This window comes from Brachycentrus maculatus, unplaced genomic scaffold (genome assembly GCF_059751285.1).
Source record: "Brachycentrus maculatus isolate JH-2025_06_01 unplaced genomic scaffold, ASM5975128v1 h1tg000285l, whole genome shotgun sequence".
Taxonomy (NCBI): domain Eukaryota; kingdom Metazoa; phylum Arthropoda; class Insecta; order Trichoptera; family Brachycentridae; genus Brachycentrus; species Brachycentrus maculatus.
In genome coordinates, this window is record NW_028281036.1 from 50,525 (window position 1) to 75,194 (window position 24,670).

The following is a 24,670-nucleotide window of genomic DNA, read 5'->3' on the forward strand; positions in this document are numbered from 1 at the left end:
CTTATCCCCAAGTCGTCTGAGCCCTCTAGGGCAGTGCTCCGCAACCGGTGTGCCGTGGCACACTGGTGTGCCGTGAGCCGGATACAGGTGTGCCGCGATCAAATTCAATGTATATGACATTTTACATTTTTTTTCATTATGATATTTTATTATTTAATACACGATGACAAATTATTTTTCATAATTTTGTCTGTTTTTCAAAATGTAGGATATAATAATTCTCTCTCTCTCTCAACCCTTATCCGCACCCCATTGGTGCATAGGGCACTGCATCATATAAACGCAGTATGGTTAACACATGAAGGAAAGGTGATTAGCCCTCCGCTTCGGGTACCAGGCCAGGGTAGTATTGAATAAATATTAGACTGAAAAAAAATATTTATATTTATTTGACCACCCCCCCTGGAAATCGACCCCAGGACCTCCAGATAGGGAACTGAGCGTGCTGACCATTACACTACGGAGGCGGATAATAATTACTACAATTAAATAATTTTTCAATAGTCTATATACTTTAGCTTTTGGTGTGCCGCGGAATACTAGGAAGGATTTTGGTGTGTCGTAGGTGAGAAAAGGTTGCGGACCACCGCTCTAGGGTCCTTAATGATATCGGTCCCAAGGATACTCCGCCTTACAACCCTGAAATAACTTAAACCTACTTCTTGTAGCATGTACGCTTTTTCCTTCACCTAAAACATCACGCTTAATCGAATTGGATTATTATCTCCCGTACATTAGCATAAAATTCGTAAAAGCATCCTTTTACTTTTAAAATGAAATAACCGTCCGTATTCACAGTGCTCTTGCGCTCGTTTCTTATTCTCGGGTACTTCTTTATGAATTTGAGCCTAGGTGGTAAAGAGTCCCCTGGGAATATTGGCCTTCCCGTACGGATAAACTGGATTAGCCTCGATCTAGCAGTACACAACATTATGATCGTTTTCCAATAAGAGCGTCCTCCAATATTACTTCCACCAATATCATTACCACCAATATCACTACCACCAATATCACTACCACCAATATCATTACCACCAACATCACTTTCGCCAATATCACTTTCATCAATATCACTTCCACCAATATCACTTATCTTTTTGTTTCAGCTTCTATGACGAGTGCAAGCGGCGGTATAACATCAAATTGTGGAAAACATTCACCGACTGCTTCAACTGTTTACCGGTCGCCGCAATTGGTAAGTCAATGTTTTGGCAATGTTTTTTTTTGACAATGTTTGGGCGTGGTCAGGTCAGGAGACCGAGAAAAACTTGGCATGATCAAGTATTTCAGTGTTTGAAAGTGGTCAGGTCAGGAGTTGGAATAATCGGCGGGTATGTATGAGGAGATGCGTGAATGCTGAAGAGGCGAAGATTGCTGGCAAAGACAGATTTTTGTGGCTTTGCATTCTCTCTTGTGCCTCTCCATAAAAGAGACTGCGCTCTTTTGCTTGGAGAGGGACTTACACTCAAAGTTTATTGTTTTATTTGATTAATGGTGTAATTGTATTTTTCTTTTCTTTTATATCGTAGTCATACAGGAGAAAGCGACCAACTAACAAAACTTAAAATGTTCAGGAGGGCCATTTAAGCCACTTTTGCTTGGCTAGAAAATAAACATCAATGCAGTTAGTCTTTTTTAACAAGTAAATATATTATACTACCAAGTTTAATATATTTTGGAATTTTTTAAGGGCAATATTAAGCTAGTAAGATATCAAATAGTCAATAATCACGTTTTTGTAAGAAATGCACTTGGTCACTTTCTCCTGTATGACTACGATATATTAGTTAATTTCTTATGTTTTATTTTTATATTTAATATTATAATTATAAAGTAATGGGTCAATAAATACACTCTGTACAAAAATATTTGCATTTTGCAAGTTCTCGTCAAAAAATGGGTTTTTCAAACAGAATTCTCGCTTCGACGGATCGTTAGAATAATACTTTTCTCGAAATAGTCTCGTAAACAGATTCAAAATTACGCTGATGCATCTTTTCCTCCCAGAGCACTTCCTTACATCGCTCACTCCTTTCAAGAACGTCATAAATCAAAAAACTTGATTTTTCAGCAGAACGTTTTTAATGTTTTAAAATATTACATAATGTTTAAAAAATAAATATCAAGCCACTTATTGAACTTTTTATTGTGCAACAGATCTTTTTAGGTAAAACCTGAAGGTTTTTTCTCCATTTCAAAAATATTGAGTACTTCTATTAAAAAAAGAAATAAACAATACCTTTTCTTCAAAATGCAAAAACAACATTTTCTGCCCTATAGCGGGCAAATATTAAGTTAAAAATATGCCTCTTTTACTGGGATATAGTACATTTTCTGGGCGTTCCGAATACATGCACAACTGAAAATTGTCGATTTTTGATTTATGACGTTCTTGAAAGGAGTGAGCGACATGACTGCGTATAATTCTATATTTTACTTTTTTTACAATTACTTGCGTATTTTGGTCCGCCTCCGTAGTGTAATGGTAAGCACGCTCGGCTATCGTACTGGAGGTCCCGGGTCCGGTTCACAAGGGATGGGGGGTTAAAATAAATATAAGTGATTTTCACTCTAATATCTATTCAATATCACCCCGGACTGGTACCTGAAGCGGAGGGCTGATCACCTTTTTTTCATGTGTTAATGATCAAGATAACACCGCGTTTATATGTTGCAGTGCCCTATGCACCATCGGGTGTGGATAAGAGTTGAAATGAATCAATTTTGAAACAGAAAGACCGTACGGAAATTTATTCGTTTTCATCTTTCCCCCCGTTTCGATTCACATGACGCATTTCGATGCCCATCGCCAGTGTTGCCAGGTTGGCATTTTCCTTGACATTCCAGATGATTCCTTTCCTTCCCCTATACAAGCGCGTACCTGCGTCCAAAACTTAAACCCTTTTGGTACCTTGTCCACGTGCCCTAGGTGAGGAGGCCAGTGGGAGGGGGGGGGGGTACTCGAGCCGATGACGTCAGCACTAGACTGCCGCGTGCGGTCGTTACTCGTTATTTTGTCAACAGTTTAAAATGCTCGATATAAAAATAGAATCTAGATATGGCTTTGTTTTAGATTCTTCTTTTTCTTTTGTCCCAATCCTGTGGATTGGTCTGCAGCAACAAGTGACGACATCTTCTTCGCCATTAACTTCGAACAATAAATTGGGACTTTCAAAAGACTCGTACATACATACAAAAATCGTCAATTTTCAGTTGTGCATGTTTTCGGAATGCCCAGAAAATGTACTATATCCCAGCAAAAGCGGCATATTTTTGACTTAATATTTACCCGCTACAGGGCAGAAAGTGTTATTTTGGCATTTTGAAGAAAGGGTATTGTTTAATTATTTTTTTTAATGTACTAAATATTTTTCAAATGGAGAAAGAACCTTCAGGTTTTACCTAAAAAGATCTGTTGCACAGTAAAAAGTTCAATAAGCGGTTTGATATTTATTTTTGTTATATTGTATTGTATTTTTAAACTTTGAAAACGCTCTCCTGAAAAATCAAGTTTTTTTGATTTATGACGTTCTTGAAAGGAGTGAGCGATATGGGCAATGTACAACTTACACAAATTAGTACGAGTACGGGTATGCGACGCCGATTGTCCTAGCCTTCTACTATAGTACCTTGCATTTCTCCTCCATTTACGACATGGCAACATTGTCCATAAACTTTACATCTTCGATATTTTTCATATCACCCTAGCTTTTGCTACTCGTATACTAATGTGTAAAGGCAACAAGCCGTAACTCAAGTTGCGGCTGTTTGGCTTAACACGGCTCAAAGCATTCTTATAACTGGCCTCTATCACATACAATCGCAGATTATGCTCTATCTCTTTCCTTTACTGAGATATTCATTATCCAAATAGCCGCAAAATAGTATTTGATACATGTTTTGGCAAAAAGCATCTTTTTCAAACTCGTTTATCTCAAAACTACTGTTTTTAACTTGCGGTTAATTTGCCTTTGCACATTAGTATAGTACCTACCTACTTTTTCTCCTCCATTTCGTTTCCTACATGGCAACACACCTTCAGCTCCTCGTTTATTTTCTTTATTCAATGTGATGTACATCGCGTGATTAAACCGTAAACTTCCGTAAGGTAGCCAAGCCCGTAAGGTAAAAATAGCCTAACGATGAAAGTTATTGTTCAATCCACTTATTTTTAAATGAGCAATTACCGGATTCATCTCGCCGGATTTTATGGGGCAAGTACACTTTCAAAAGGGTGAATTCCATTTATAGCAATGGGTGGGCGTAAAGATATTCATATCTCGGAATTGATTCTATAGATCAAACGTTTCCATAATAAGGGTACGTATTCACAATAGATTTTTGTCACGATGTTGGTTGGAAATGTCACAAGACTATCGATAACATTCTTATTGAAATCTGTAGAGAAGTAAGGGAGATATTAAGGTTTAAACTTTAGATATTTGAATAAAACAAAAAACACGCGTTCGCATACGTCATCAAATTTCTGTGTTCGCATCGTAACGTGTTACGTTACGACGAAATGTGGAGGTCAGTCTCCACCTTAAGGCATAGAAGGCACTGGTCCTGTTTCTATATAAAACGCGAGTAATCCAGGGTAGGCACTGCTTTTCTGTCTATTTAGAATACACGCTTCTGATTGTGATGTGTTTTTAAAATTTTATAATGAAATTTTGGAATGATCTGTGAAACGCATTAGTTCTTTTTTTTTAAACAAAAAATGTCCTGGAACACACTTCATATTAAGCTTTTTATTTAAAAAAATGTATTCAAATATCATTAATATGCCATATTTTATTATTTTGAATAATTATATAAATAAAATTATATAATTGTCCGCCTCTTATAATATTACTTAATATTATAATACTTAATATTACCCTGGACTGATACCTGAAGCGGAGGGCTGATCACCTTTCCTTCATGTGTTTACGATCAAGATACACTGCGATTACACTGCGTTTATATTATGCAGTGCCCTATGCATCATTGGGATGCGGATAAGGGTTTGAATGAATGAATTATATAAATATAGATTGCAATTACGTAAGCGCATACATTGTTTCGTCTAATAGATTTTGAAAATTTAAAAAATATATATCCTCGTGAAAAAAGGTGCCGGAGTGCCGTTCTTGGGAAAAAACCCTGGTTCTCACACGACGCTGCAAAAATATGTACCCATTTTATTTTGTTTAAATATTTTTTTAACAACATCAATGGGATTGGACCTGATCTCGCTAATGCACGGCCGGAACGATCGATTCCTAAAATTTCCGGGTCTAATATTATCCTTAATAATACGAATTGGCTCGCCACCAACGTTTCATGACGTCACAAAGTCGTGAGTTTCTGGAGCTGAGTAAACACGAAGAAAAAAAACGCCTCCAGGCGTATTCGTTTGCGACCGTGTCGAGAAAAGAATGACCGTCTAGCTTCGAAAGTAACATATGTTGCAATAAATATAAAAATTTAATCCGAATTTAAATTTACAACATATTGAGTATATCCAAATACTTATTATTTTTGACATCTCAACAAACTCGTAGATGAAGAATATGGAAGTCTGGACATTTACGAGGCTTACGACCGTCATAGGTTGGTTTAAGTGATCACTTTACACACGCGCAACATTAAATATAACATTAGCCCCGTAAATGCCCAGACTTCCATATTCTTGTTCATCTATGTTGATGATGATGATGAGGTAAAAAAATATTATAAAATAACTCATATGATTGGAAATAATTCAGATTTGTGAACAAGTATTTAATATATGTATTAATTATAAATCAAACACAGATTTTTTGAGTCTACTAAGTTGTATTTTATTAACAAAAACACATAAAAAATATATTGTGACAATTGTTTCGCCTTGTTAGGGCATTATCAAACGAAGGCGAAACAATTGTCACAATATAATTTTTATGTGTTTTTGTTAATAAAATACAACTTGTAGACTCAAAAAATCTGTGTTTGATTTATAATTAATACATAAATTAAAATGGAGTTCTACAAATTAAACGCCAAATCAATAAATAAGTATTTAATATTTAGTTATTTTCACATTTTGTCATCACAATATAAGACGTATATGGAAGTCTGGGTATTTACAGGGCTTGTGACCGTCATAGGCTGGTTAAGTGATCACTTTACACACGTGTAACAGTCACCATTCTATCTATGATTGACAACCACCACACTACTCAAATTTTTGGATCTCATACAGATATGATAAATCTCATGACGCTTTATGTTTACGGTAACCATCTATGGTTGATTTAAGGAAGCTTTTATTTAGCAGTGACCTTTTTATTTAACAGCCTATGATGGATTATAAGCACTGTGAATACCCTAACTTCCATATTCTTCTTCATCTATGTTGAATTGTAAAATTTTAAATTAACTCCTAAGTTGAGAAACCCAGATCTGTGAACAAGGATTTCGATACACCCAGAAATGTTGTGGATCATAATATTTTGAATTATAAATGTCAAATCGTAATAATTTTATTTTCATGACCTGAATCCGGTAGTAACGAATACAGTGGAACCTCTCATAACGAGTTTGATTCGTTCCAGCATCTTACTCGTTATGCGAAATACTCGTTAAGCGAAACATTATTTCCCATAGAAATCAATGGAAAATACGATAATGCGTTGCAGGCCGAAAGAAAACCCGATTTTTTTTAACGTTTATTCACATAAAAACACTTATAAATTGTTAAGTAGTGTTTTTGCACTATGTTTTTACTTGGGAATATAATTAAGATATGAATTTATGACAAATAATTTATCCCTTTTAACTAGAAAACTTTTGGCCGACGCTTCAAAATTTGTCGAAAATTTGTCACAGCATTATCATTAAATAAATTTGTTGCAGGAATAAACACCTCCTTATTAGGGTGATGCTTCTTAACGTACGATGGAACAGTTTCCCATGCTTTAAACTCTTCTCTATATTGTATTGCTGTGAAACACGATGCAACCCCATAAGCTCTTCGGTGGCCAGCTCTTGGCTGTACTCATTCACAAGCTCTTCAATATCGTTGTTATCCACCTCGAGTGTCATGATATTGGCTAATGACACAATCTCGTTGACTTTACACTCCACAGTTACCGTTTCAAAATCACATTCGACAACACTCTCTGGCCAAAGTTTTTCCATGCTTCTGCTTATATTAAAAATAGGAGTTACTTCTGTAATTCCTTCTCAAGCCGCTAAAGTCCCGGTTCACAAGGGAATGTCATGAAAAAGGGGCTTGCCCTTCCTCTGTTACTCGTTATGCGAAACATTGCTCGTCAAAGGAGCAAATTTTTCAGATTTTATGCGAATTACTCGTTATGAGAGGTTCCACCGTAATTGTTTATAAAAGTGGTATTACACAAAGTGAGCAATGTATGATAAGGAGAGTGTTTTATTACCATACCACAAAGTTATCAATGCTTTTAATATACAATAAAAATTGTATATAGTTTTCTTTTGTTTTCTTGGTATGGGATACGTTTCATTTAATTATTTATTACATTATCAGAGAGTCATGAGTCTTGAACCACCGTGTCGGGGTATACGGATCGATATCGATCTGGAGAGTGTTGAAATGTGTTTCTATTTATACACAGTACAAGCCAAACTTTGCCTAACACTTCGATTCCCCTAGGAATGTGTTTGTGGAGAATCTGAATATCGACACAAATATACATTTAGGCCAATTCTCATAACGGCCCTCCGCAGACGCTTCCACATCCAGCCATTCCATATTCGGCTGATTTCTATCATTCTGTGTGATGGCTTTCAATGTCCGATGTATTAAGATAATAAAATGATAGTGAATATTATATTTCTTGTTTTGGCATTCACTTTGTGGTAAGACGTGATGAAATTGTAAATGAAGACACTTGTTTTGTCCACTTAAGTTATATTTATTTTAACGACTAGTTTCGGAAGCTACAGATGCTTCCATCTTCAGGTCTCAATGTAAACTAAAATTGTAAATGAAAACACTTGTTTTTTACCACTTAAGCTATATTTATTTTAACGACTAGTTTCGGAAGCTACAGATGCTTCCATCTTCGTGTCTGAATATTAACTGAAATTGTAAATGAAAATATATGCTTTTTACCACTTGAGTTATATTTATTTTAACGACGAAGCTACCGATGCTTCCGAAACTAGTCGTTAAAATAAATACAACTCAAGTGGTAAAAAACAAATGTTTTCATTTACAATAGCGAGTATTCCAAATAAGGTTAATTAATGCAATATTTTTTTTATATGGACCTTTCATAGCAAAGTAATTTTTTTAAGGCAACTGTGAATACGCGCGTCAGTGATTCATTTTTCATTTCAATATAAAATATCTTCAATAAGCAAACCGTTAATAGAATAAAATTGATTTCCGGAAGGAATGAATCAACGCATTATGACCAGTCAGTAAATATAATACTATCGGGATAAAATTCTGGACTATGGCCGTTTGTAAAATATATTATACGATTACATATCGTAATGCAAAATTATGGTAAAATACAAATACACACTCCAATGTATATTTTTTCTCATTTTTTTTATTAAATATTCATCTTCTTCAAACCCTCATCCGTACCCGATGGTGGATAGGGCACTGCTTCATATAAACGCAGTGTTATCTTGATTGTTAACACACGAAAGAAAGGTGATCAGTCCTCCACACCAGGTACCAGTCCAGGGTAATATTGAGTAAATTTTAGAGTGAAAAAATCACTTATGTTTATTTGACCCCCCCCGCACCCCTCCTTGGAAAGGAAATCGAACCCGGTACGTCCAGTGCGGTAGCCGAGCGTGCTGAGAAATGAAGAAACTAAATTTTGGTTATGAAACAATAGCTTCCATCTTCCAACCGACCAATTAGTCTAACTAGTATTATTGTCCGGTTTGTCGAATATGTAGAATATGTGGAGATTAATTGATATTATTTCATTCAATACGAAATATATTTGTAAAAAAATTCATTAGAATATTCTTACAATATCCGGTGACATCTTATGTTGAGAGCCTCTGGTTTGCAAAGGATATAAAAGGTTATATTGTTTAAAGGAAAAAAATGTTTGGTACATTGTAAATAAGTATTGTTATTGAGAAATGTTATGGAAAAAACCCGCGGTTCTTTTTTACCTACTTTTTGAAAAATAACCCAAAGATAGGGGGGTTCAAAAACAGTGCAGCGAAAGATAATTTTGAGGAGTGAAAACCAAGATATATGTTGGTTAGATTCAGTGCCTTGTGCACCATTATGAGCAGATCGTTATGAAAATACTAAGAATAAACAATCTTATAATTAAAATGTAACTTTGTTTTAAAATCACTATAAATATTTTATTATAACTTAATTATAATGTACCGGTTTCGAAGCTAACAGCTTCTTTATCAAGACTGATTAATACTAAAACACTATCTACTAAACAATATTAAAAATATTTTGACGGTTAGGGAAAGAAGCTTTGGTAGATCTCAAGTGGCTTTATTTTTTTGTGTTGATTGGCAGTCACAGTGAAAACGGATCAGGGATGATGAGTGATTGGAAACATATTTAATAACGGACTTTTAGCAAAATCATTTACTTGTGTATTTATTAATTGTAAATTATTATTAATTGCATTTTTAATTTATAATATTTCTAAAGTTAGTGCTTCAAATATAAATTATATAAATAAATAATCAATCCAGTGCCGGCGCTCAGGTCATATCGACTCCAACTGTACAAGTCGAGATAACGGAATTTGTCTTGTACCGATGGAGACATCTCCTGAATGCATAAACGGCGCATAGTGCGCCAATTTAATATGTATTTATGTCCTTGATAATGTGGTCGAGTACCAATAAAAACGAGAAACGCTATGCGAACTGTAACGCGAATGAGTTGGGTTTACAGAAACTTGGTTCAAGACTAAGTTCGTCCCCCACGCTGTAACGACTCGTTTTCAAGCACTAACCGCTTAGACTTACTTTATAAGAATTTATATTAACTGTCAACATGTCGGGTCATGACTTGCCATATTGCGGAGAAATTCATTTTTACTCTGTTTTAACCCAAGACCACGGGACTATCGTAAAATATACGACGATAAGAAAACACGTTTTACCAAAAACGTTTACAGTAAACCCCCATATAACGTTAAGATGTGTACCGCGTTGTCGGAGGGGATGTTATAGGGGGTAAATGTGTGAATATTGTATTTTATTTTAATGATGACTCATTACAGTCGTTTCCGCTGGTTAAAATGTAAAAATACAATTTAAAACATTAATCCCCTATAACGTTCCCTCCGATAACGCGGTATCTATCTCAACGTTATATGGGAATTACTGTACTTTAAACGTTTAAACATAAGTGAAACATTTTTTTGAGAACATTATATAAAATACGAATGTGTCAAGGGGAGGTCTTCCGATATAGTTTTTATCATGTAATCTCGCCTGTCCACCTTAGTAATACAGTAGTTAGCTCCGTTGGCTAATGTGCTGGAGGTCCCGGGTTCGATTACCAGAGGGTTAATATAAATATCAGTGGCTTTTCACTCTAATATTTATTCAAAATCACCCTAGGCTGCTACTTGAATTAAGTCTAGTAAACCCTAGACCACGGTACTTTTTCCAATGTACCTTAATACGGGATTATCGTAAAATGTAAGACTGTAAGAAAAACTCACATTTTAAAACGATTACTAAAAACATTTTAAAATAAGAGCAACACGTTTTTTGAGAACTTTATATAAAATATTAAAATACATTTGAACAATATGTATTTTTTTTTAAAGTGTGCAGATACACGTTTGGCTCCTCACGCAGCCGGTCGCGTACCGTCGTATATTTGCGAGTACAACGTTAAGCGTGATTCAGAACACAACCGTGACTCAATCAATAATAAAACTTTATTACGCACCGATCGATCAGTCGGGAATACAAATAAAAACATCTCCAATTCAAAACCACCACTTGAAGTTTCTTTCTGAGAAATAATTCGGCAAAAATAAATATCCCGAGATACGTTTCCCGGAGAATACCAGTTCGCTTGAGACGATACCGCTTTTTGTGACGAAACCGGATCGGATTCTGCGATTGTTTGGATATTTGATGTGTTTCCGATTTTCCGAGTCGAATTTGATTTTAGGGCTATTTTGACCTACTTTTTGGACGTTTTAAAGGCCAGATGATTTAGTGTAATTCTAAGATTATGTTTATTGGATAATCTCATATTCAAATTGAATAAATCCATTAATTTTTATTACATTTGAACTATCTTCTCTTTCGTGTATTTTCCTCGTTACTGTTCTAATTCTGTCGTACGACGATTTTCAACACATTCGTCTGAGAGAACGCGTTTCAACGCATCAACTTACTATTATTTACTAAAAAATCATGATTTTTACTTTTTTTAATGTTGTAAATAATATTAGAAACCTTGTACATACTGCTCCTACCATCAAGACAGGTCGCGAGTTACATGACTCATGTAGGCCTTGACAGTGAGCTATGAGACAGAGGGAGGTCACAATAGACCTAATATGGTCGCAGTAACATAAGGGATCCAAGAACCCTTTACCTCATATAAAAAAAACATGTAAAGTGATTTTTCAAAGCAGTACCGTTAATGAAATAGGATTTACGGTAGCCTGTTTTTATTTCTTACCTTTAAAAAAATCTTCTCTTGTAAAATATGTCATTCGCAAGAAAAGAGTTTTTGGCAAAATTAAACATGCGTGAACATATCGCTCACACCTTTCAAGAACGTCATAAATCAAAAATCGTCAATTTTCAGTTGTGCATGATTTCGGCATGCCCAGAAAATGTACTATATCTCAGCAAAAGAGGCATATTTTTAACTTAATATTTACCCGCTACAGTGTTTTTGCATTTTGATGAAAAGGTATTGTTTAATTATTTTTTTAAGTATACAAAATCTTTTTCAAATGGAGAAAAAATCTTCAGGTTTAACCTAAAAAGATCTGTTGCACAGTAAAAAGTTCAATAAATGGCTTGATATTTATTTTTAATACATTGAGTTTTATTTTTAAACTTTATAAACTTTCTCCTGAAAAATCAATTTTTTTGATTTATGACGTTCTTGAAAGGAGTGAGCGATATATGGTATGTAATATCATTATATTTATTTTGACATCCCGAATAGAACCTGAGACCAGAGTGAGCGATATGCGTACTATGTTGCCTGCCTTGCAGAAATCGTTTAAACCAGAATATCTCATTTGCGAATAGGAAATGTTGAGCTGTTGATTTAGTGACGTATATTTACGGCTTTCTGCTACTTTGACAACAAAGAAACACGCCAAGTGCTATTCCCGACAAAAAATACGCTCGTATTTTGCTTAAATAAATAGACTGTTCCGAAAACGCTTACTTTTTATCGAGATTTTCATATTGATATCTCAAAATTACATGAAGAAGAGTATGGGTGTCTGGGCATGGGCTTAATACACGGCTTACGACCTGTCACTCTACACGCGTGTAACATTCACCATCCTTCTAACCGTGATTGACTACCACACTGCTAAAATTTTGGTAGCTATATTTATGCTTCAATTGACACCACTTACTCAATTCAATGCAAAAGAGTATGGAATTCTGGGTATTTACGGGGCTTACGACCTGTCAATGGCTGGTTTTAAGTGGTCACTTTATACGCGTTTGACGTTCACCATTCCAACCACGATTGACTACAACACATTATTAAAAATTCGTAAGATATATTTATGCTTTGATTGACACTGCTTACTGAATTCGTATCATATACTTATGATATTACTATATACTTCACTTCAAACCCTTATCCGCACCTCAATTGTGCATAGGGCACTGCATCATATACATGCAGTGTTATCTTGATCGTTAACACATGAAGGAAAGGTGATCAGCCCATCGCTTCAGGTACCAGTCCAGGGTAATATTGAAAAAATATTACAGTGAAAAAATCATTTGTATTTATTTGACCCCCTCGCCCTGGGAATCGAACCTGAGACCTCCGGTACGGTAGGCGAGCTGGCTGACGATTACACTACGGAGGCGGACAAAACTACTTTATAAGCATATCAAATTTGGTGTCGAAGAAGTGTCATGCACGAGATAGTGTCAATCGCATAAATATAACTTTCGAAATGTCAGTAATCAATGATCGAGTGAGTAGTCAATCATGGGTAGAATGGTGAATGTTACAAGTGTTTATAGTGATAACTTAAACCAGCCTATTATGCTTCAATTGAAAAGATCTTTTGTATGCTACTTGTTCGGCGACGTCTATTGTTAAAATTGGTAAGTTTTTGCCAGCTGAATCCTTCATAAAATGTGTGTAAAATTCTTCACGAATTATTTTGCATACTAGGAGAGACGCTTGAAAATGTCATTTTCACTTTTTATTAAACTTATTTTTCAGTTTTTTTTTATTATTTTTATACTCACAATATTTTGAGTTTTTTTTATCAAATTCTACTTCATTTATGTCTGAGATATCAATAGTAAAAATCTCGTCTTAATCAGCTCCTAAGTGGAGCAAATTCAGAATTTACAGTCGCCGTTGCGTAGTCGGGTAGACGCTCATCTGCGTAGCTGGTTCGATTCCCACCGATTGCGAAATAAATTCAAGAAAGATTCATTTTCATTTGGTCTGGGTGTTTGTGATGTATTTTTCACATCTACCTTCCCTATCCTACCCGCAGACAAGCCTCTAAAAGTAGAAACTTTGCGGGTTATTCCTTAAAAATAAAAATGAACAAAAATTTGGACTCTCAAAATGTTTTTGTAAAAGAAAAACATTTTTTTTTACCATTTGTGTTTAGTTATTATGACGACTAGTTTCGGAAACTATGCTCCCATCTTCAGGTCTAAATATAAACTAAAACATAATATATAATTATCTGTTCTATAAATAAGGAGAGGGGTAAGTTTATACAAGTGTTTTCTTTTACAATTTCATCGTGAAACTTTCTTCAAACGTTCGCTGGCAGGGATCCCTCTATTGACACGCTCTCGCTTATGTGTTTCGATGGACAAGTTTTTCAGTGGACCTCCTTTCTTCCTCCCCTCCCCCCCGCCCGCCCTTCCGCCCCGAGTTCGGCGACCCCGGGAAGGGAAGCGCCGAGATAAATCACAACCAGCATCCGAGAGAGATGTGCTGCTCTTGTACCGCGCGCAATATTGAGTACGTTGCGCGCTTTCGCATATCGCGTCTCTCGAGAAAATTCACCGCACATTTTATCAACCCCGTAACGGTTGCCGCCATTATACTTTTATGAGGTGAATTGTATAGTAACTTTCAGTGTAATCAACGCATTCTTGAGTTTAGTAAAAACTTTGTGGACCTAAAAATAATTTTCAAAATTGTATAGCTATATAATCATACAGAATTACCATGGTTTATTATTTATTTATTTATTTAGACTTATAATATACCAGTGATTTCTATTTCTCATTTTTGAACATGGCATTAAGGTTGACAATAACAAGGCTTGAATACAAATAATAAAGTTACAAAAAAGATATTTTTTAAAAATAACCAAAACTAATACATGGCAAAATATAAAAACCATAAACGGATTGGTTGGTATGAAACCTAGATATATAAAGCATATTTAAAATAAACAAATGAGAAAATATAAAAAAATCTAATATGTAATATCTTTACGCAGTTAACACATTTCGGACGGGTGTTTTTCTACGCCTGCGGACCGCTGGCGACGGGATTTGATAATTTTTTACATATAGTTTAGACCTTAACAATGCATTTGGTACATACTATTTATATAAAAACATTAAATAATTTAATAACAACGATAATTTATATAGCGCCATTTTCGTAAAATACTACCACAAAAGTGCTTCTCTGTGATGAAATTGGGGGAAATGAGAATGTGGAGATGATTTAGCAAAGAAATACGTTTTCAACGTTTGTATATGTGATATAAAAATAGTAATAATTGTCTGTCTCCGTAGTGTATTGGTTAGCGCATTTGGCTACCATGCTGCAGGTCTCGGGTTCTATTCGGAGGGTCAAAATAAATATAATAATATTACATATATCATAAATCTCATGACGCTTTATATTTAAGCTCACTGTAGCCATCTTTGGTTGGTTAGAGAAAGCTCTTCCTTAAAATTAATATCGATATTTGAATAAAAATTACGATCGCATTTTTTTCGTAATTATCTTCTATCGCTACTTAAAAAGCGTACACCACTTTCCGTCGAGTAAAAAATTATCTCAATATTCCAGTCTTGTTCGGCGCCATTGAGCCAAGTCGATTGGCAATAATTCGTTGTGAAAAATTTTCAAGAATTTTTCCCGCCCTGTTAATAAAATTGGGTACTTACGCGAAAAAAGGCTTCGCGTCTATGAATTTTTTTCCAACGCAGTCTCGGTATAAAATTTTGATATCATTTTACGGTACATTGTGAAAATTCTGTTATTATGGCGGGCCATTTCACCCCTATTTCGCACCCGCTTGCGTACCTACTACTATTACAGTAAACCCTCCTATAACGTTGAGTTGAGTACTGCGTTATCGGAGGGAACGTTATAGGGGGTAAACGTTTTAAAATTGTATTTTAATTTAATAATGACTCATTTCGGTCATTTACGCTGGTTAAAATGTAAAAAAATCGATTCAAAACATTGACCCTTTCTATACTGCGGTACCTATCTCAACGTTATAGGGGGGGGGGTTCTGTATACCGTGGGTGTACTGGTAAAAAACGTTAACTCAAAAATATGCAATTTTACTTAATTGAATTGGTGAATGTTACACGTGTGTAAAGTGATCACTTAAACCAGCCTATGACGGTCGTCAGCCCCGTAAATGCCCAGACTTCCATATTCTTCTTCATCTTTGATGAGATGTCAAAAAATAATATGAATATAACTCCTGTAATTGGAGATAATCCAGATTTTGTGAACAAGTATTTGGACACACTCAAAATGTTGTAAAAAATCTAATTTAAAATTATGTTAATATCAAAATGTGTTTTGTCAATAGTGTTTTTTTTTATATGTTGTGTTCATTTGGAACATATCAAGTTCAAGAATTATCAATTCAATTACGAAGTACTTTGGAAGATATCAATTTGTTGGACGGCTTGCACACTCCGAGGCAGACATTACTCGCCGTGGCAGTTATATCTAGTTGCGTCCGGGCAATATCTCCACCAATTACCCACCACTCTTGATTAAGCTAACCGCGTAGTTTATTGTGTGCGTTGGCCGAGAGAGATGCAACATAACTTCTCAACCTTGTGAACAAGTCCTAAGTGTGAACAAGTCCTCAAAAATGTAGGACTTGTTCACACTTAGGATATAAGCATTATATATAAAATTAAGAAAGGTTTGTTGAGATGGTTTTTGGCATGTGAATTGAATGAGTGAAGAAAGGATGATTGTTTCGTCTAACGGTACTGGAACACTTGTGATGAGGAAGACGGAAACGCGCAAATGATAGTCAATTATTTATTTATAAAAAATTACAAAGTCATAAGGACAAAGCGACATACCAATATATCGAAAATTATAACACTTATTAAGGCGAGAAGAACAAAGCGACACCAATAGAAAAAGAACGAGCGTGACGTATATACGTTTGAATATTAATCTAATCTGAGCTCACCAATATTGGTCCTCCACCCCTTATATACGATTTTAAAGGAGTTGCATGTGGTGGGGACAATATGGTTTATATTTGTACATAACGGTCAGTTGATAACAAACACCAAATATCTCAAAATTGACAAAAATGTAGTCAGAGCACGTAGGGCACATCTAATCATCCATAAAGTTGATTGTTTATTACAATGTGTGTGTGTATTGTCTCCCCAGTTGACGAGAAGATCTTCTGCTGCCACGGCGGGCTGAGCCCCGACCTGCAGTCCATGGAGCAGATCCGGCGCATCATGCGGCCCACGGACGTGCCGGACCAGGGGCTGCTGTGCGACCTGCTCTGGTCCGACCCCGACAAGGACACCACCGGCTGGGGCGAGAATGACCGCGGCGTCAGCTTCACCTTCGGCATCGAGGTACCATTGCTGCACTCGTTCACCGGTGATTTCGGCTCCGACTAACAAAATACAGTGGAACATCTCATAACGAGAATAATTCCTTACAGAATCTTAAAGATAAATAAAGATTCAACCACTTCATTGGTTATATTATTTACAGAAATAATTCTTCTCGATTTGCTATTTTCATTGTCATTATCACTGAGGGATACAAAAAATATTCTAGGGGCATTTGTTTAATTTTTTTTTTAAATCAATTAATTCTGCAGTATATCTACTACACTGGAACCTCAGATATTGAGCATAATTCATTCCAGAATCTTACATATAGGGAAAAAAATACAAAAATAATTATTCTTCTCCGTCTTATTTCTCATTGCTGAGGGTTGTGACCCTTGCAGAAGCAATGACTCTTCTCCAGTTATCCCTTGACTGCGCTGCACGTAGCGCTCCACCGCTGAGGTGCCTCCTGCTGCCTTAATTTGATCGGTCCACCGTGTGGGGATCTTCCTTTCCCTCTCTTTCCCTCCAGGCTACCGATCACAACTAGTCGTTCAAGGCTATCCTCGTTGCCAGGCGCAAGGTGTCCAAAGAACTGGAGAATCCGTCGGGTACAGACATTGGGCAGAGTCAATTATAATAATAATAATAAATTGAAATTCAAAGAAAATATAAAGTAAATTGTTTGATCTACATTAATTGAATCATATTAAAATGTGGACGGTAAAAACTTGCGTTTGTTTGCAGATTGTGGCCAAGTTCCTGAACAAGCACGACTTTGACCTGATATGCCGGGCGCACCAGGTGGTGGAGGATGGCTACGAGTTCTTCGCCAAGCGGCAGCTGGTGACGCTGTTCTCGGCGCCCAACTACTGCGGCGAGTTCGACAACGCGGGCGCCATGATGTCCGTGGACGACACGCTCATGTGCTCCTTCCAGATCCTCAAGCCGGCCGACAAGCGCCACCTGGCCTACGTGCAGACCAGCGCCAACCGGCCCGTCACCCCCCCGCGCGGCGTCACCAACAAGACCAAGAAAATGTGAGCGACGCAATCCCTCAGCATCCGTGTCAGACATGCCGACACATTTGTGATCTTACTTTTTACTCATTTATTTACATCAAATATTACATACATAAGTTATTACATACAAACACAGACACACACATACACAAACATACACACATACGTATACATACATACATGCCTGTGTATGGACGGTAGACAAGAAAATAATTTAATAAACAGATAATTTTTAATTAATATATTACTTTGTAAATATTACTATTTCTTAAAATCTACTGTGACACGTGTTTCTATGTATTCCGCATCATTTTCAAACACCGTATGTGAAAATGAAACACGTGTCACGGTAGATTTTAAGAAATAGGGGTATTTACTAAGTAAAACATGATCTATGAAGACATACTTACGATCCGAAGTAACGATCAAGATAACACTGCGTCATTACGATGCAGTGTTATATGCATAATTGGGTAATTTATGCAGATAAGGGTTAGAAGAAGAAGAATAATAATTAATATGAAACATCCTTGGATGTCTGAGCATCCCAGGGCTTACGAACTGACATTTGGCTGGCTTAATTGATCACTTTATATACTTTACACACTAATTTCCCATGTGCTCATATAACAATTAAACTTCATGAAAGACTGCAAAGATCCTAGATTACTTGTTTATTGATTTGGCGTTTAATTTGTAGAACTACATTTTAATTTATATATTAAATGTTAAATCAAACACTGATTTTTTTAGTCTACTAGGTCGTATTATATTGTTTAAAAAAAACACATAAAAATCAATTTTGTGACGATTGTATCGCCTAGTAATGGCATTTTCAAACGAATGTCACACAAAACTGATATTTATGTGTTTTTTTACCAATAAAATACAACTAGGTAGACTAAAAAATCAGTGTTTCACATTTAGTATGAAATACTTGTCATTGTATCTTATGTTGTTTTTCTCTTTTTTTGCAGTTGAGGGCCCTACGGAGCCGTCCCCTCCCTCGAACCCTCCCCCCCTCCAGCCCGCACAGCAGCAAGATGGCCGACAATGTACAAATTACGCAAATTTGGGCTCGCAAACCTCTTGTCGCTTATATCAAACAAGTTCCAGCAGTGAACAACGCAACGCGTACCTTTTCATTTTTCTAAACGGGATCGACCCGACCCCAATGCGGGATATCTAAATCGATCGATCCGCATTTCAAACAGCACTGTCCAAAAATATGGAATCAATGTCTTTATTTAGATATTTTATTTTTATTTTTAAGATTCCTTCCCGATATGTTTTTTTTAATATCAATTTTTTAGTTAAAAAATGTCAATATTATTCCACTAGTTTTAAATAATAATGAAGGTAATCATTTAAGAAAAAAATGAAAAACTTATTTATTTCGTAAGAATTAAATATCGTAAAAACTATGAAATTTTTTTACTCTTCATTTTTTTAATCACGTTTTGAATAACGTTTGATATATCTCGGACTAACTGATATTGTAAAATTTTACCCTAATTATAGTCTGTCCAAAATTATGTGTAAAAAAAATACATAGATACGTGTGTCATAGATGCATTTTGCGACATCTTTTAAAATGTAAAATAATTTAGAAAATATAGAGTAATTTTTTTTTCTTTGTATATTTTTCGTAGGCCATTCTAAATGCTGGACAATTAATATTTGATGTGATTTATTAAATTTGTGAGGCAAGTCTGTCGGCTTATTCGTGTGAAGGAAATACATTTTTGTCAAGAAAAGATAATTTTTTTTAAATATTTAAATTACATTAGTTTGTCCATCTTTTCAGCATCATAAAACCGCTCGCTTGCGAATTGCATTAAGATAATTCACAGTGATTTAACGTATGTGTATGTACGAAATAAGAATGCATTGTTTTCAAGTATCCATTGTGTGACAGTTCAAATATCTAAGTGATTACTTTTCATATTTATTTTCTATCCAATCATACAGTTTAGTAACAAAACAAATACTGTTTGCCATTTTTAACTACAGCAAATAATTGTCAACTAAAATGTAGTATTTTAATGCACAGTTTATGTACTATTTTCATTGATGTTGTGTGCAAACATGTGGAATTTCCAATGAGTGCAAACTTCAGGCATGGGAAACATTCTTCAGACTTTAACTTCTTCCATAATTATTTTTTTAACTTTATCTGCATCCAATGGTGCATAGGGCACTGCATTGTATCGACAAGGTTTTCTTGATCGTCGATTACACTAACGGAAGGCAATCAGTCCTGCAATTCAAGTCTCCCAGGATGATATTTAACAAATTTTGTAGTAAAAAATCGCTGATATGTTTTTTGAGCCCACTCTATTTTGAACTCAGGACCTCCGACACAGTAGCCAAATGCGCTTACCACTATATGCATTGCGGAGGTGGACGTAATTAAAATTATTACCATAATTTGATGTTATTCGACGTGCATTAAAAATTTATTCATTGATTATGCGATACATTAATTTTTTCTTTTTTGATTTGTAAAACTCCATTTTAATTTATGTATTAATTTTTTAATCAAACACAGATTTTTTGAGTCTACTAAGTTGTATTTTATCAACAAAAACACATAAAAAATTTATATTGTGACAGTTGTTTCGACTAGTTTTGGCATTTTCAAATGAATGTCAAACATTCGTTTGAAAATGCCATAACTAGCCGAAACAAATGTAACAATATTAATTTTTTATGTGTTTTTGTTAATAAAATAAAACTTAGTACACTCAAAAAATCTGTGTTTGATTTAAAAATTAATACATTAACATGAATTTTTTGTTTGAACATAATTGTTTTTTTTGTTGGTACTGAAAAAATTATAGACAGTTTTGGACTCATCGTCTGCAAATATAATGTTTTCTTCTTCTGTCATATGAAGCCAAATATCATGTCCAATTTATTTTGCGTCGGGCCTGAGGGGACGTTAGTTAAGATTAGGTAAAGAGAGTGTCTGGAACTACCGGTATCCACAATTGTACCGGTGAAGAGTTGAAAATATGTTGCGTTATTTTTGTTGACTTAATGATGTGCGAATGGGTGTATGTATCTTTTTTTTCCGTTTCCATTAGTCGTAAAATGCTTTGCAGTTGAATCGCAACAATCGTGACGGTTCATGCAGCAAACAAATTGAAGAACCACCGATGAAAAAACACTCCATGGCGTACGCTAAGCAGTCAATTTTATAGTCTATGCAAGATGGAAAATGTCCCTTAATTCAAGCTTATTTAACATGTCATTATGAAACCATGCAAATATTTATTAGAAGATACTATAGATTTGTCAAGAGAAGCTTTTTTGTTGTTGAAGGGAGTCTATTTCAATGAATAAATGACTGGATAACTACATAGTCTATATAACTTTGAAAATGTCACAGTTAATTTTTTTTTTATGCCTGCGGACCGCTGGCGACAGGATTTGATAATTATGTACATATAGTTAAGACCTTAACAAAGAGATTGGTATATAATATTCATATAAAAACATCAGATAATTCCTTCTTTTCTGCCTTTGAAATGTAGCCGACGCGGAAGCTAAAAATACCCTTCCCGTCCATAGGCATCAATCAACCGAATGGGTAGATATACCTTTCCCGTCCGAAGTGTGTTAAAATAACTCTAAAAACGACTGGATGACTATATGGTCTTTTTGACTGGATTTATGTACTTTTATTTCTAAGGACTTTGGCATTTTGAAACAGGTTTTCGATCCGTTTTATCAAGTTTAAGTCATGTTATCTGCACTACGTTTTTAACTTGTTATCTATTCATTGCAATACTATGCCTGGGTGTTTACAGGGCTTACGACTTGTCATCGGAAGGAATAATTGTTGGCTTTATAAATCATATAACATTCGCCCTTCTACTCATAATTGAACACCCTGTTGGGAGGTTCTATAAGAAGGTTTTGTTCCTCTCAGAGAACTAAAGTATCACTCGTAACAAATTGCGTATAATAATATTTGTTTGGTTATCATATTCATATATGTACTCGGAATTAAATCAATTAATCCAAAAAAAAAAACACATGCATATTCGGAGTTTTTTAATTTTTTTATTTGTTTATTGAATTTTATTGAAAAGGCATAGATTATTTTCATCTTCCATGAAGTAAAGAAAACTGCAATTCCTGCTACGTACTAATTTCGTTCAAATGGTAAAATAAAATGGTACTTTTGTTTCGGAAGTGTAATATTATAATAAAGTAGTGTTTTATTCGAGCCTTAGAACGATATTCGTAGCCAGTCACTCGCAATTTTTTTGTTTAATTTCATATTCACTCGAAGACAAAATGTGGAAAATTGTGTAATTTATATCGCCTTAGATTAAGACCTATATTTGGGATTTCAATTCATCCGGTATCATTATAATATACGTGTGTCATTGTACAAAATCACATATTGTCAAATAAGTCACCATTTCCCTCAAATTTTCTTTCAGATTGATATCTCGAAAGATGCAAAATCATTTAATAAACTAATATAATGATTTTTCTTGCTTAGAATCGGGCCTAATAACTAGCTTGGAACAAAATGCATACTGCGCGTTTCATCAACGCTCCATTTCTCTGAATAGTGGGATTATCAAATATTCTAATTGATCGTGTTTGTGTGAAGCCTAAGGGTGACTGACCCGAGAATTTCGTCATAACATCGCTCGCGGCGAGCATCAGCGAGCATCCCAAACTGCATGGAGCACTCGACTCGCTGTACTGACTATACGAATGCCCGCATCGCAACGTGTTACGGTACGACGAAGTGGCTCCGGTCAGTCACCACCCTAAAAATTATCAGCTTTCCATCTTGTTATTTAAGATCTAGATAACACTTTTATTATATACAGTGCTCTATGCGCCGTTCAGGGGCAGAAGAAACAAAGAAGATAATGGAATAATCAAAATATGCATTTTTTGATAATGCCTTTTCTCAGAGAAATCTAAATATAAAATTGCATACAATTATTTTAAATATCCGCTTTTTTGAGGTTGCCAATATTAATTTAACAAAAATTGTTTTGTAACAATTGAAAATATCAATTTTTATCAATCGACTTCGTTATTTCAACGGAATAAGTCTTACTGAATTTTTTATCGTAATTTTAATGACTAATAATAATGATGCCTATGTTATAAAATGTTTCATAAATTGAACTTAAATTATTGTTTTTTTTTGTTACGGCAACCCCACAATTAATATACTAAAAGAAAACACTTTTACCATTATACAATTCTTACTTTTCTATTTAATTACAAGCAAAGTAACGCATTGCTTTGAATTTTTTTAATAATTATAAAATAAAAACGCAGTGCGAGTCAAGCAAAATAAGAAATGATTGATGCTCGGCGTTTAAATACATATATCTGCCAATCATGTAAAACCCGCAAAGTAATTAGGATGGTGTCAAGTGGTGACATTTATTTATAATAGTAACTGTGCATATAAAGCGGCATTTTGAATCTGAATGATTGAAGTGTAATAAGTATAAAAGTTGAGTGAAAATGAGGTTTTGGCTTGATGGAGCGTTTGTGTTCTGTGTTGCCAATAAATAGGGAAAGTCGCAATTGATTCATCAAAACAAAACAATTTGTATTTATTATCGAGTTATTGTTTGGTAAGAATATAATCTATATTTACTATTCAGTAAAGACTTATATGTTGTATGTTCTTTTTGTATTAAAAAGGAATATTCAACAATACTAAATGTTTAATTCATTTTTCCCTATAAACATCCCTAATTTAACAAAATGATGTCAATATGTACAAATCCTAAAAGCATATCGTAGTCGTACAGGAGAAAGTGACTACATAACCAACAAAACGTAAAATGTTCAGGAGGGCCGTTTAGGTCACTTTTGCTTGGCAACAAAATAAACATCAATGAAGTTAATCATTTTTAACTAGTCAATATATTATACTCCCAAGCTTAAAATTCATTGGGATTTATTATTAAGCTAGTAAGATATCAAAATAGTCAATGATAACGTTTTTGTAAAAAATGCACTTTATCACTTTCTCCTGTATGACTACGATATATTCGGCCTATAATTGCCCAAATATGAAAAGCCTAGATCCTCGAGGGAGATGACAAACGAGAATAAATGCCATGGAAATATGACTGTCGCAACATGTAGCACATATCTTGGACAGAGTTTTTCTTCGAAATAGATATGTGGTTTTGAAAAGAAAAGAGTTATTGAAAGGTAAGGAATTAAAAAATAAAATAAAATACATATCCTAAAAAACAAAAAAAAACAAAATATGTTTTCTAAAATAAAATTGGGCGTGACCTGACATCCCACTCTATGCATTGCCGGTAGCTAACGGAATTTTATTATATTCTCAATATTATTAATATTTAAAGCATTTACTTTGTGGTTAGTCATCTTTACTTATTTTTTTTACAAATATGTTAGTAATATAACCGCTCACCGAGATTTTTATGTCTACCGGTTTCGAGACGTACCCGTCTCTGAATTTTATTATTGCGAGTATGGCCTTAAGGCCAGGAAATTTAAGTTCCTAGGACAGTGTTCCGCAAACTTTTTCTGTTCAAAGTACTCCTGCCGAATCAAGAATTTTTGGTGGTACACCAGAGAAAAAAACA

General features: G+C 34.9%; 1 protein-coding gene across 1 annotated transcript in view; it reads left to right on the forward strand.

Annotated features, from left to right (window-relative positions):
• The window catches only part of LOC148305091 (serine/threonine-protein phosphatase alpha-2 isoform), a 67,786-nt gene extending 47,979 nt beyond the window's left edge, over positions 1-19,807 (forward strand). Inside the window, exons 4-7 of the mRNA XM_088267231.1 lie at positions 1,107-1,195; positions 16,850-17,046; positions 17,776-18,068; positions 19,028-19,807. Coding sequence (XP_088123357.1) covers positions 1,107-1,195; positions 16,850-17,046; positions 17,776-18,068; positions 19,028-19,031 — 583 coding nt within the window. The 3' untranslated portion in view covers positions 19,032-19,807. The remainder of the gene's footprint in view (positions 1-1,106; positions 1,196-16,849; positions 17,047-17,775; positions 18,069-19,027) is intronic.
• The last annotated feature ends 4,863 nt before the right edge of the window (positions 19,808-24,670 follow it).